The sequence below is a fragment of the Amblyomma americanum genome, chromosome 7 (assembly GCF_052857255.1).
Source record: "Amblyomma americanum isolate KBUSLIRL-KWMA chromosome 7, ASM5285725v1, whole genome shotgun sequence".
NCBI lineage: Eukaryota > Metazoa > Arthropoda > Arachnida > Ixodida > Ixodidae > Amblyomma > Amblyomma americanum.
In genome coordinates this window covers 134423970-134438730 of record NC_135503.1, presented here as the reverse complement: position 1 = coordinate 134438730, position 14761 = coordinate 134423970, and the positions used below count along the sequence as shown (strand labels likewise).

The following is a 14761-nucleotide window of genomic DNA, read 5'->3' as shown; positions in this document are numbered from 1 at the left end:
AGGAATGCCGTTCTGCAAGAGACATGTGAGCAGGTAGGCTAAGTCAGCAAACTTGGGGGTGAAGCGCAGAAAGCGAGAGCAAAGTCCCAAGAAGTTCCTGAGTTCTTTCAAAGACTTGGGCTCTTTGCCGCAGTTGACAGCTTCAATCTTCTGTGGGTCGGGTCCGACGCCATCCTTGTCAAAAACATGGCCAAGCACAATGATTTGGCGTTCAACGAAACGGCCCTTCTTGGAGTTCAGTTCGAGACCCGCTCTCGCGATGCAGTCAAGGTCAGTGGCTAAGCGGGCTGTTATGTTCGGCGAAGGTCCTCACGAAAATGAGGAGATCATCCAGATAACACAATAAACTTGCCCCTTGCGTCCACTCAAAACAGGATCCATAAATCTTTCAAAGGTGGCAGGAGCGTTGCATAGGCCGAATGGCATTGCATTAACTAAATACAACCCGTGTGGGGTAAGAAACGCCGTTTTCTCTGTCTTTTGGGGGCATCGAAATCTGCCAATATCCGGACCGTAAATAAACGGAGGAAAAGTAGGAAGTTGGATGGAGGCAGTCAATGGCATCATTAACACGTGCGAGAGCTTACACATCCTTCTCTTTGACAGTGTTAAGGCGGTGGTAGTCGACACAAAATCTCCAAGTGCCATCTTTCTTTTTCACTAGGATCATAAGGGCGGACTACGGGCTTGATGATTATTGAATAATTCTTTGTTGCAACAAGTCACAGACCTGTTCAGCAATGATCTTACGTTCTGAGGGCGAGACGCGTTATGGCGTCTGTCGAACCAGGTGTGTAGATCCGGTGTTGATCATCTGATGGGTTCGGGAAGGAGGAATCGGCTGTTTTTGGTTTCAAGCGAACACGTCCACATGCTTCAGAAGAACTTCCATCAATATCCAACGGTCGTTGGTGGATAGGAATTTGCTGATCATGGCCAAGAATCGACAGTCGGTTAAGTCGTGGCGTCGGGTTGGACGAGCAACACTGTCACTGAGTGCGACGTCAGGCACAGAAAGGGGTTCTTCAAAGCTGGCTAATTTTAAACCACGCGGTAATACGGCAAGTTCGTTAGAAAGAGTAGCAATCCAAACGTGGCATGGCTCTCAGACACTCGAACCAGGACGCGCTCCTTCGCTCAGGCAAGGGAAGCGGATTTCACCAGAGCGTTGAAGACAAAGCAGGCCGCGTTCAAGAAGACAACTGGGTCGAAAACGGCTCGTAGGCTTGCCCGGCTCCACACTCTGGCCTCGCAAGCCCGCTCTAATCAGTGCTACTACCGCCGGCACAAGGATGTCTGCCATCTACCCGGCGACTTAGTATGACTGTGCACTTCTCTCCGCAAGCGTGGTTTGTCCCAGAAGCGGCGGTCGCACTGCACAGGCCCGTTTATTGTGCTCGCTCGGTTCAATGACCTGAAATACGTCGTGTCTCGCCAATCTTCACCAGGTCGCCGCTCTCGTCAAACACACGTTGTGCACGCTGCACAGATGAAGCTCTGCCGTTCTGATGACCCTGACTTACTGTACCAGGGGTCTTCGTCTGCGAAGAGTGACGTGTCGCGCGACGCTGAAAAGACGGCGAAGAGGTGGAGTTGACATGGATAAAGACGCTCGCCGTATTTGAGCTAACGCACCAGGCTCAGGCCGAGTCACCCCTTTAAATAAATCTGTAAGAATATTTAGAGCAAGCTTTAAACTATTATTTTTGTCCAGAGAAAAATCATCTGATACCGTTCGGCACATATTGTTAAAAGACCCCGACATATACGGTGTCGTGAGGTAGCACTGACTTTTAAAAAAAAAATTCAGTGATTGGTATCTCTATGTTAACTCTAGCGGCACTTCATCTGCTAATATAAAAATCTGATATGGTGTTTCGTACGTCTCAATTTGAGAGCCGTACTTCTAGTCTTGATTAATAAGAGTAGTTCAATACTTAGATACGCAGATAGAGTATTACAGGCTGACACGAATTCCTCTTACTGTCTTAAGGGAGGAATACTTGGAAGGAATTGCTAGCGCATAGCTGCTCAACTGTCGCAGTGGCTATTGAGTGAACAACGGAGCTAAAATACAAGCGAAACAAAAATACATAATCTTCAAGCCAACAGATACAGCAGATTGCGCCACTGTGAAAATAGATTGTGATGGCACTTTAATCGAGCAGGTAAAACGAGAAATTTTTTTTATATGTCATTATGTGAAGAACTGAAGAACTTTCGTGCACCAAGCAGGTTCATAAATTTAAAACTGGCTTAAAATTATTAAATCGTAGCATTTTTGATTTCCTGGATGTCATTCCTTCCTGCTTAGAACATTTGCTTTAATATTCTGTTCTTTACTACACGCTAAGATATAGAATAACACCTTGGTGAAGACGATAATAAAACTTTAAGCACAAATAAACAAACGCTATGCATATGTGACAAATAGAAAGGCGATAGACGTAACCTACGAAGCCTAGAAACAGAAAATGAGGCATACTAAACGCGAACCAGGCGGTTTTGGTTCAAACTGCTGCAGTAGATCCGTGAAAGACTCCATGTCCCCATGCAAAAACATTTCAACACATACCCGGCCGGCAATCTGAAGAGGATGCCTACCATTAGCGAAAACTTATGGCTGTCAAGTTTTAATTTATCGGTCTATTAGCTATGAAACAGACCTGGCGAAGTACAAACTTTTGGTGAATTGCGGTGTTTCGTTTGCAACTTGTGATGCTTTATATATTTAAAAGTTCAAATACTAAATGTATCATCACTAAATCTCATTGTTCTCGACATTTGTACGCGGCCGCCGTAGCTCGTGCGTGCAACTGAAAAAACTGCATGTTTGTCTAGCGTGGATTTTGCGCTGCTCGTGTATTGGTTGAAATTTTACGCTCAGGCCTAATGCTCCCGAGCTTCCTAGTTCTTCTTGCCCGTGCTCTTTGTGCACGGACTTGAAAAGTGCTACTAGCGGTTGCTTCTATCTGAGCGATTACGACTTTACATCGCCTGCGTGTGTTACCCCTGTACAGAGCTTTGCAATTTTCGCATTTAATATTTTTTTCGTATCTATTTTCCTCTATACTTGTACTGCTGTCCAAAAACGTCAGGGACAGACAGGGTTTTTATTCTTCAGCCTTTGCGTTCCCTCATGCACTATCAATAGAGGAAAAAAAAAACAATGACGCACTGATGAGTAAAAAGAGCGGTGTTCGCATGTTGCATTCCACTCATTTCAACAAAATAACACTTTGAAGCTGCCAGGGTCTTCACACAAAAATGACCAACATAAGTGATCAGATACCAAGTATACAAAAACTGCCGATCGGCGTTAAGGTACGATCAGGTCCTAGGTGTTATTTCTGGCTTTAGAAAACACATTACGAGGGCCGCATCGTGGGATAAATGGGCCAGCTGACTCACGCACGAGCAAACATTCAAGGCACACGTACCTGACGGAGCGAAACAGATCTTTTTTTAAAGGGAAACGGGAAATCGGGAAGCTTAACAGCTGGGCGGGTGCCTGCCACCACAAGAAAAAATGTTTCCCAGGAAGTATTAATGGCAGCCAGCAATAATCACGCACAGCCTTGTGGTCGTCACTATGATAAATTAAATTATGAGCTGCCTATGGGCAATGAAAATAAAAATTCGTTGCTGTTTGAATTCACATTTTATTCCTCAATGGAGATGCATCTGGAGAACTGTCCTCGGGATTTTCAGACACCATGTGTAGTCTGGGGCTCGGACGGAGTGAATGATGGGCAAAATTTTCCTCTTCACTGTCTTACATTTTCCGTTTTGTTCTGATGATTTAAAAGAATAGCGCGGCCCAGGCAATTTACATTTATTCATCTCAATTCTCTAGCTCTTCAACATAAAGCTATAAAACTGCGCAAGTATTGCATGATTGCATATTTCAAACCAACGGCGAAAAACATTACCTAAAGGAAATTTTCCCTGCTAATGCTTTCTTGAAAGAGCACGAGCTATATCTACACAACAGAACCCTTCGCGGCTGCTCTGGACAGCAATTTTCAGGCGCCATTTTTTTGGCATAAAACACATACTGTGTTTTGAGACACACATCATATGAGTGCCTGAAATGTAAAAAAAAAAGACTGCGATCTAATATTTATTATTTTTCCTCTTCCCTGACGGCGTAAAGTTAATACAACCTTTGTCCGTAAAGTTCCGAGGCTGAGTCCGTTAAGAAAAATGCGTTTAACCTCGAAATCATTTGTGCAGCACCACTTCGAATTAGTCTCCCTTGCAGTCTGTACACAGATTCCAACGCTTCTTCGGGTCTTGGAAACAATTGAAAAATGCTTCTTTTGGCAAGGCTGTCAGCTCCTTTGTAGTGGCGTCTTGAATGGCCTCTACGCTCCCAATGCAGTGACCTTTTAGGGCTCTCTTCACACGAGGAAAGAGAAAAGATCGCATGGAAAGAGATCAGGCGAGTATGGCGGATGGGGATGCACAGTAATGCTGTACTTGGCGAGAAATTTTGTCACGCTGAGAGCAGTGTGCGGCCTTGCGCTATCGTGGAGAAGGCTCCATTGTCCAGATGCCCATAAGTCAGGGCAACGGCATCGCAGTGAATCACGCATGTGTTGGATCACGCGGATATAAAACTCCTGATTCATCGTCGGCCCCTGTGGGACCAACTAGTGGCGTATAAAACCTCCGGCATCGAAAAACACTATCAGCATCGTCTTTGTTTTGGTCTTCTGCCGCCGCACTTTTCTCGCCGTCGGAGAGCTTGTGGACCGCCATTCGGCGCTCTGCCTCCTTGTTTGAGGATCGTATTGAAAACATCACGATTCGTCTTCAGCAATGATGCTTTCGACGAATGCAGCATCCTGCTCTGCCTCGGAGGGCAAATCAGCGCTCACTGATGCCCGCGTGTCCTTCTGGTCCTGTGTCAGGTAGTGCGGCACAAGTCTGGCATTCAGCTTTCGTTTTCCTAAGTTCTCACGCATAATTTGGCGGCACGTCGTCTTACTAATGTCGAGACGATCTGATAGCATGCGGACTGTCATGGTGCGGTCTTGTTGTGCGATTTCCCAGATACCAGCAACGTTGTTTTCATTCCGTGACGTTGAAGGGCGCCCTTGCCTTGTGTCGTCTTCCGCCGACGTTCTCCCCGAAACCAACCTCCTGTGCCTCTCGAAAACTCGCGCCAGCGATAATGTATCGTTGCCGTAAGCGTCACGAAGGAGCTTGTACGTCTGTGTGGCTGTCTTGCCAAGCTTCATCCGGAATTTTATGTTTACACGCTGTTCGAGGTGGACAACCATCTCTCCACATTCACTCAACGTAGTATGCCAAGACGACTAGTGACAACGTATGTATGTATGTATGTATGTATGTATGTATGTATGTATGTATGTATGTATGTATGTATGTATGTATGTATGTATGTATGTATGTATGTATGTATGTATGTATGTATGTATGTATGTATGTATGTATGTATGTATGTATGTATGTATGTATGTATGTATGTATGTATGTATGTATGTATGTATGTATGTATGTATGTATGTACGTACGTACGTACGTACGTACGTACGTACGTATGTATGTATGTATGTATGTATGTATGTATGTATGGACGGACGGACGGACGGACGGACGGACAGACGGGCGGACGGACGGACGGACGGACGGACGGACGGACGGACGGATGGATGGATGGATGGATGGATGGATGGATGGATGGATGGATGGATGGATGGATGGATGGATGGATGGATGGATGGATGGATGGATGGATGGATGGATGGATGGATTGAGCTGAACCCTTTAAATCGGGCGGTGGCTCAAGCCACCTAGCCATGACTTGTGAAATTTTACTCTTGTCTTGATTTTAGCCACGAATCAGATAACCTTCGCTTACTTACTTCTCCCCGCTTAAAATCTACTTTTCCTTCACTGTACTTAAACCCCATGTTTTGGATAAATCAGCCCCGCTGCTTTCCATTGTAGGGTGAAGCCCTTTACAGAAAAGTATCAAGTGTTCAGCCGTTTCCTCCTCCTCTCCGCACTCAACGCACAACGTGTCCATCTCATGGTACCTGGCTCTATATATCTTAGTCCGCAAAACTCCCCTCCTGGCCTAAAACAACATCAGCTTCCCCTATAATTATCATAGATATTTTCTTTGACAATTTCCTGCTTAAAAATCCTGTATGTTCCCAGTGCTGATTTGGTCAGCATCCCTGTTTTCCACAGAACTCTTCCTGTTTCTTTAACCTTTTTCTTTACTGATAATGGCTGATTTTCCCCCTACTGCGGTCCAGATATTTGCTTGTCAATTTTCTAGTTCGCTTTCTCCATTTCGTATCAACATTCCTTATATACAGGTATCTGAAAACTTTCCTAGCCCACCGTTTTTCCCCCATTTTTCTCGATCGCTCCTCAAATGCTATCTTACTGCTAGCTTCTCTGCTCTCGAACGACGCCCATCCCATATCACCCCGTACCCCCTGTTTTGGTGGATTGCCATGTGCTCTCAAAGCTAGCCTCCCTACGCCGCGTTGTTTAATCTCTAACATTGCTTGAACAAATGGTCTCATGCACAGGACCGCATTACCGAAAGTCAGGCTTTCGGAACCATCACCCCTTTCCAGATCCCTCTTACCGCTTCATACCTATTGTAGTTTAGAATAACTTCTTTTTGGGCAAGTTGGTACATTGCTTTTGAAGAAACCATGTTGCGCATAAAAAGACAACCACAGGAAAGGCCAAAGGAACAGAAAGAGCGCAAACTATCAACTGGTTTTATTTGTGCGAAAGTGCCTTATATATGCAATATCACATCAAAAGAACAAGGAGGTTGAGAGAGGGGGTATATCCAAGCAACTCCTGATCAACAACAGGTGCGCAGAAAATACTTTTCCTTATTGTAAAGTTTGACGGAAGTGTCGCTAATACATTTATCACCTTTATCTTTTATGTGATAGGCCTCCAAAAGCTCACGCGCTGTTTTGTTATTACTTTTGCCTAGTATTTTAATCTGCTTAAGCAAAGGCTCGCATCCACTGCAATCAAAGCAATGAGCAGGCAAGTTAGCTCCTTCCTTATTCCGAATGGGTCGGGCATGTTCCCCTGCGCGTTCATTCACGCAACGGCCTGTTTGGCCTACGTAGGCACTTCCACACTTGAGTGGGATTTCATACACCACACCAGTGGCACATTTAACGAACGTCTCAGCATGTTTGATGCCGCATCCACTGCCTCTAGTTCCTTGGGTGCCGGTTCTCGGGCACAAGGCTGCGGTTCACAGCAGAACAATGAGCAAAACTGCTGGCACCAGCAGCCTTGTGGTCCCGAATGACGTGGGTTTGCCTGAAGATGTTGCAAGCGTTCTTAGCAAAGGCCCCAAGTACAGTCTTCAGCCTTTAGTCCCAGCCCACGACCTGCTAGCAATCAACCGACGGATTTCAAGTCAGGCTGACCAAGAAGATCAAGAAAGGTGCCTGCTGGAAGGTGTAGAAGCCTTGACCAAAAAAGTCAACACGGCGTCTACCAGGTGTGCCAAAGACCCTACCAAAAGGGTGGTCTCGTTTTTTAGGCAAAATGAGTTACGATTGCTTCAGGCAGACAAGAACGGAGGGTTCGTCGTATTACGTGATAATGTTTTCAACGAGAAGGCGCTCCAAGCCATCGCAAAGAACTTCGTCCGGGTGAAACCCAGTGCCACAAGGATCAAGACCAGAGCTGCTACTTCGTGCAGAGACCTTGAATTGTCCAGGCTGGCAAACTCAATAACTGCATGTAAGACAAAAGCGCTGTTTGTGTTCTTTACTGCAAAAACGCACAAGGACTCAATGCCGTTTAGAACAATCGTCAGTGAGAAGGGATCATGGCAGTTTCTAATTAGCCAGTATACACTGAAGCACCTTAATACTTTACAAATTGAAGACCCCTTTTTTACAAAGAACTCGACTGATGTTGTTAACTTCTTCAACTCCAATGACCATATCGGCTACGCCTTTTCAGTAGACGTTGAGGATTTGTTTTATTCAGTGCCGCATCAAGGTTTGTTTGTCGCTGTCCGAGATTGTATTGAAAGAAGCGGTTTAATAGGCTTCCAAAACTCTGCTGGTGTTTCAGCAGATAGCTTCATGTCTTTGCTCGAATTTTATCTGCAAGCCACCTTCATTTCTTTTAAAGACAACTTTTACATTCAAAAACAAGGAATTTGTATCGGTTCTTGCGTCGCCCCTGTTCTTTGTAACATATTTTTAGCCGCCATTGACCGCTCTCTAATGGACGAGCTTACTAATCTGGGGGTATTTAAGTGTTTTAGATACGTGGACGATTTTTTGATTGTTTTATCCAAACAAATAACCTTGACCCACAATGATTCAGTGAGTAGAATTTTAACTGTCTTTAGACAGTATGGGCGAGGTCTGACCTTCACGCATGAACTTCCTTCTAGTGGGTCGTTGCAGTTTTTAGATATCAACCTGAACTTCGGCTCACAACACGCCTGCTGCCACTATGCCCCACGAGCAAAGAAAGAGCTACTGCCGTTTGATTCTACGCATTCTAAGGTAGTCAAAAGAGCAATTGCAAGCTCGTGCCTGGAATCTGCCATCACCAAGTCATGCCCGCATGCAATGCATATTAGTTTCAATAATCAAATTGAAAGGTTGCTTTCAGCCGGCTTCTCCTGCGATGTCATATCAGCCGTGGCCGAGAATCTTCTTAGAAAGATAAAAAGAAGAAATCGAGGTAGTGTGGATGAGCCGCCACCAAAAAAGAAGATCGTGGTGATGCCATACATACACAAAGTGGCGCACAATGTAGAAAATGTGGCCAAGAGGCATGGCGTCTCTGTCGTTTTTTCTGCCCCACGGAAACTCGCAGCCTTGTGCCCGAGAGCCGGCACCCAAGGAACTAGAGGCAGTGGATGCGGCATCAAACATGCTGAGACGTTCGTTAAATGTGCCACTGGTGTGGTGTATGAAATCCCACTCAAGTGTGGAAGTGCCTACGTAGGCCAAACAGGCCGTTGCGTGAATGAATGCGCAGGGGAACATGCCCGATCCATTCGGAATAAGGAAGGAGCTAACTTGCCTGCTCATTGCTTTGATTGCAGTGGATGCGAGCCTTTGCTTAAGCAGATTAAAATACTAGGCAAAAGTAATAACAAAACAGCGCGTGAGCTTTTGGAGGCCTATCACATAAAAGATAAAGGTGATAAATGTATTAGCGACACTTCCGTCAAACTTTACAATAAGGAAAAGTATTTTCTGCGCACCTGTTGTTGATCAGGAGTTGCTTGGATATACCCCCTCTCTCAACCTCCTTGTTCTTTTGATGTGATTTTGCATATATAAGGCACTTTCGCACAAATACACCCAGTTGATAGTTTGCGCTCTTTCAGTTCCTTTGGCCTTTCCTGTGGTTGTCTTTTTATGTGCAACATGGTTTCTTCAAAATACCTATTGTAATTCCACAGTGCCTTATTTTTCATGACAGCTGCATTCCTACTAGCTTTATTCATTACATATTTTTCATGCTCTGTCAGATACTCAGCGCCGTTATTTATCCACACACCAAGATACTTGTACTCATCCACAATTTATAGCGTGAACCCCAGTATTCTCTGCTCGCCGACCTCATCATTAAATATCATGACTGCAGATTTTTCCTTACTAAACTTGAAACCTAATCTACCTCCCTCTGTACCACATATGTCTCTCAACTTCTGCAAATCTTCCTTGTTGTCAGCCATTCGCACTATATCATCGGCGTAAATTAGTCCCAGTAATGACTGTTTAATCAAATCCCCTTGCTTGAAAAAAGAAAGGTTGAAGCCTAATCCGCTCCTCTCTAGCGTATTTTTACTTTTAGTGCTATCTTGCGGCAGCCACCGCAATTAACATAAATAGCTCAGGTTAGACCGAAACGATGGCGCTAGACATGCGCACCAACATTTGTTTTGGGGAATCATTTCCAGAGAAGAAAATAAATCAGTATCGGAACTTTACTCACAAAGGTTTTATAACTTTTATATTTGCGACTTCCTTCCATGGGCTTGGGCTTTTCTACTTGCGCTCTTTTAGCGCCACCGCCTATCCCGAAGATTTACGCAGTCGATTTAAATTTTAGTTGTTTCCACATTTCCGTTAGACGTCCGGGATGGGAGAAGTGTTTCTGGCGGAATTTTCGCTCTTTCATTCCAGCTATGCTTAGAAGCGTTGTTTTCAGCTGTGGGGTTCGTTCAGTGAGCATTGTGTCAAACTCCACGTTGCGGAATTGCCAGTTTAGTCTGCAATCGCCATTTTCCTAAAATATCGGACAACTTCAGACAACGACTGAAAAGATCGAACAGTCAGCACGACACGTGCTCCGGAATTCCCCAAAAATATGTGTTGCTTACTTGGTGAGCTCTCGGTAGAGATCGTACGAGTCTTGGCCGAAGTGTTTCCAGCTACTTGGGCGACTTTCAAAGTATGTTATTATCTCATCTTTTGGATAATTTGATTCGGTCTCGAGAATTTGTGGAAGAGTCTGCAGAAATGCGTGGAAGAAATAAAAGTCATTTCATTCAGGGAAAGCAATAAGGAATAAACCAGTATGCGAATATTAAGTACACAGTGGAGTTAATTTCCCAAATAAATTGTATAATAGCGGAGCTGCTTGCTGCTACCGGAATCAGTGCCCTTCACGAAATGACGGAATGCGGGTACGCGAGCGCGAAAGTTTGTTTATTTATTTTTTAGAGGATTGTAACCACATTGCAAAGGCAAGAGTCAGATGCCTTACAACGTACTGCCATGGTCGACGAGTTTTGGAATCGACCAGTCGCTACGCTCGAACAGCTTGCCACCATTCATCACGAGCTGGAGGCGATTTGTGACCATAGCCCGTTTCCTACCGATTGATGACCGTGGAATTCCCAGCATGACAACCAGTGGCGACACCAGGGAAGCTCACCCCGATCATCCACCGCGTTATTCCCTCGAAGTACAGGCCAGCTTTTGTTGCATTGCACCTTTGCATGTTGGGCTAACTTAGTTTTCCAATAACACTTACGGCCGAAAAGCGCATTGCGGTTGCGAATGTGTCTTACGGCCATCCTACCACAGATTTTTTTTTGAAGTATAATGCGCTGCGTTGTTCTTTGAATACAGGATCATTGAACCTCATAAATATATCTTGAATTATAATCACAGTATTATTATAAGCCCTGCTAAATGGAAACAAAATATCCGATACCGAAAAGCGCGAAATCAATACAATATATTGTTTCAATATCTCCAACGTATTCATTATTTAAATCTTGGTGCTACGCTGTGCCGAACCTACTTAGGAAGATGCATGCTGCTAGATACCACAGCGGGTATAAAAGCGAGCGCGAAGAGTGGAGGAGGGCGAGCGGAGGAGACGCAGCCAGAGGATATTCACCGGCTGTCAAAGAGCCAGCGCCTTCTCGAAAAGCTGTTATGTTGTCAGCCCCCGTGCCAAACTCTTATACGACGCATAAGCAAATAGGTCATATAGATATGTTCTAGTTTACCTGTTTTTGTTTCTGGGCTGGCCGTGGTCCTGCGCGGAAGCCGTGCAGTCTGCCATAAAGCTCGGCCAGACTACCATGATGAGTCTCAGGTCACAACAGCGCTTACGCCAAGGCTCTAGTGCCGAGACTCAAACCCTTTCATGGTGTCGAAACCCGAACCCCGAAACAGTAACCAGGATGATGGAAATATCAAAGGAAACGCGTCCGCGAGCAAAAAATGCGACGATTACGAAAGATGTTGCAAGCAGCTGTTAAGAATGTGTCTCCCCGCCAATGTGTTCATTGCCGCAGTAACTTCGACAAACGCGTTGCCAAAGCGATGTTCTCACCGTAAAGATATTTTTGAGCCTGTCGGCATCGACTGCGGTTACGTAGGTGCGACTGGTTACACCGAATCCTCGACATGTCATCGTTCGGTAGAGCGTCTTGGCATCATTGATGAAGCTGGGCCATGTTATCCGGCTCGGTGTCTTAGGGCCGTCATCCAGTTGGAAAAGGAATGGAGTAGATTTTCCCAGGTCTTTAAAGTATTCGTAGCCTGATTCTGGGGAGGAAGTGTACAAATGAAACAAATAAGCAAAGTCTCAGCGCTACGAAGAATCGAGATTGTTTCTTGCCTTTCATATCGCAAGCTGTAGCAGCACTTAAATTATGTGTCTATCACACGCGTGGCGGCTCTTAAATTACGCTAATGTTCTGGACGGCGACAAACCAATGTTGGTTCTTGGGTGTTAGCATTTCGTACGTTAGATTAACAATCCCCTCACGTAAGGCTTTCTCATGGTTCGCGATTGCAAAACTTGGTTCTTAAGGAAAAATAGTGTCCGCACTTACAAATTACAGCAGTCAGTGAGTTCCTGTGGCATTAGGCTGATGAACACCACTACATATTGTTAATTCTCGGCCGTCGCCACCATATTCTGACCAAAAAGGAAAGTGCCCGCATAACGAGATTTTGTAGCACATTATAATTAATGAAATGAATATATGTCTATATGCATATATCCCAGCCTGGGAAGCAGCCATGATCGACACATTCAAGTTAGCTAGGTAGTAATAGTTTTCCTCTGACCTTGATAGCCAGCGGCCATACCATCTTCGGAAGAGCGGCCTTTCTTTGAATCAGGCCGCTGTCTTCGTCGCAGTGACCTCCGCGTTCATCAGTTCAGCCGCACCATCACGCCCATCAACCACTTGGTGCTCAGAAGTGCTCGAAACCGACTAGCCAGCCAAGCCCCGTCACCTCCTACCACGCTCGACCACTATAAGAGTGCTTCAAATCCGGAGAATATTAACTGGATGCCATACTATCGGCAGCAGAGCAGCCTTTGTGTCAATAGATGGGGCAGCGTTGAAGACATAAAATAAGCGCGAGGCTGCTTTGTAATGTTAATTTGTTTGCGTGGGAGCAGCCGGCAAGCGGTTGCATCACTTGGTGATACGAGATAGACCCAGATTTATCTGGAAATATTGCCGTAACCGGCAGCTACGTCTACCTCAGTTGCGATGGCAGTGGGTGATTGTCATGCCTTACCTCGAAAATATTTTGCCGGCTTTATAATAAGTGCGCCCAAAAGCGGCAGTGATTCCGAAGTCCATATACGTACTTCTTGATCGCGCTACAAGGCACTAAACGCGTGTCGAAACAGACAGCCTGCGACATCAATTTCAAAGTGCGATTGAGAGGACCCCTACAACGTGATGCCACAGCGCTTACTAGAAAAATATAATTTAGAGTAAAAATAGAAAAGTAAAAGATTACGATCTCGTGCACAACTTAAAGCAATCCATTCTTCTTTTTAGCTTAGAAAAGGACGCGTCATAGTTTTTGTATTATTCGTTTCATACATAGCAGGCAACGCATCGGAGGTTGCGGAAGTAGCGCGTCTGCGAAACCATATTACTCCGCCGCGGTGATTCGCTCCTCTTAAAGCCTTGGTTATAGTTTGGGCGAAATACAACGCTAAGCAAACAGCTAGCATTGGAAATAATGATCGAATCTGTGAGGCGCTGTTGGGGCCCTCTGGCTATAATGTTCACTGAGCGTGCACTTTTTACACGCGGATGGAGTCACAGCGGTCGCCCTACCAGCCAAGGTACCATACCGGCAGATTTGTTTTTCTCGAATTCTAGATCACTCGCAGAACGAAAATGTGGTACGAGGCGAAACGAGGAGTAGAACACTGAGAGTCACGTTGCTTGATATTTGTAGGAGCAAAATATGCCTCTCTTCACTTCGGTATTATGGCGGACTAAACTTTTTGGGCCTGGACTTGCACGAACGAATGCGCTAGACTTTGCAGCGTTGACTGCTTTGTATGAAACGGTGTATATTCATAATATTTGAAGTGGTTTCTGGTGCCTTTTCTCAGTCTTGTAGATCTGGCAGCTAGCGTATAGTTTACGAACCTGAGCACAAACTACGCGAACTAGACGGGACGTAAGACACACAAAAGGACAGACAAAGCGCAGACTTCCAACTGATTTTATTTAAGAAAACACATGGTTTGTAAGGCCCGGGAACATAACAAGAAAAACACTATCGCCAGAGGGCTCGACGATAGAAAACATCAGCAGAATTTTACAGGACAATCAGAGCCGGTGTGAAAGACGAACATGCCCTTCTAAAAACTATCTTGTTCGCGCAGTTCGTACTCAATCTCTTCATTATGAACCAACTAGCCCGCCAGAACTTCTTACGAACCTGTTTGCGTGCGGGAAGACAGCAGCGCCGCTGCAGCTCTGTCGGCGTGATGCCTTTTACAAGTATGTGCACACAACACTGTTCATCCGCGTCACACATTTCCCCATTTCTGTTGTTCGTCGAGATAAAGTTAGTTGTGATAGCAAGCCAAAGCTGGTGAACGCACTATCAGCGTAAAGTGACATAGGAGCAGGGGGACGCGTGGCCAATGGTCTGTTTCACTTCCTCCGCATGCCTGTCGCCATTTGAGATAGGTGCGCTCTCACGTTTAGCGATAGTTCTGCGTTTCTCTACTTAGGCGTTTGTTTTCTCGCTTTGCCTCAGGAGCGGCAAATTCCTGCTGGCGGTAGGAGAATAAGTTCTGCTTAATGCCAGAATCAAGAGATTCGGCAACGGCCACGTTGTATCCCGACCGCAACCAGATCATTTTTTTTTCTCTGTTCGCATCACAACCAGATTGATAGCAGGGCGATTATAGAAGCATAATTGCAGTCCAGGGAACTAACCGCAGTCTCTTCATCGACGTGGGC

At 45.3% G+C, this 14761-nt stretch overlaps 1 protein-coding gene across 1 annotated transcript in view; it reads right to left on the bottom strand.

The window, feature by feature from the left end:
* The window catches only part of LOC144097471 (uncharacterized), a 53037-nt gene that overhangs the window by 15620 nt on the left and 22656 nt on the right, over positions 1 to 14761 (bottom strand). Inside the window, exons 3-4 of the mRNA XM_077630191.1 lie at positions 11857 to 12071; positions 10388 to 10518 (exon numbers count right to left, since the gene is read on the bottom strand). Coding sequence (XP_077486317.1) covers positions 10388 to 10518; positions 11857 to 12071 — 346 coding nt within the window. The remainder of the gene's footprint in view (positions 1 to 10387; positions 10519 to 11856; positions 12072 to 14761) is intronic.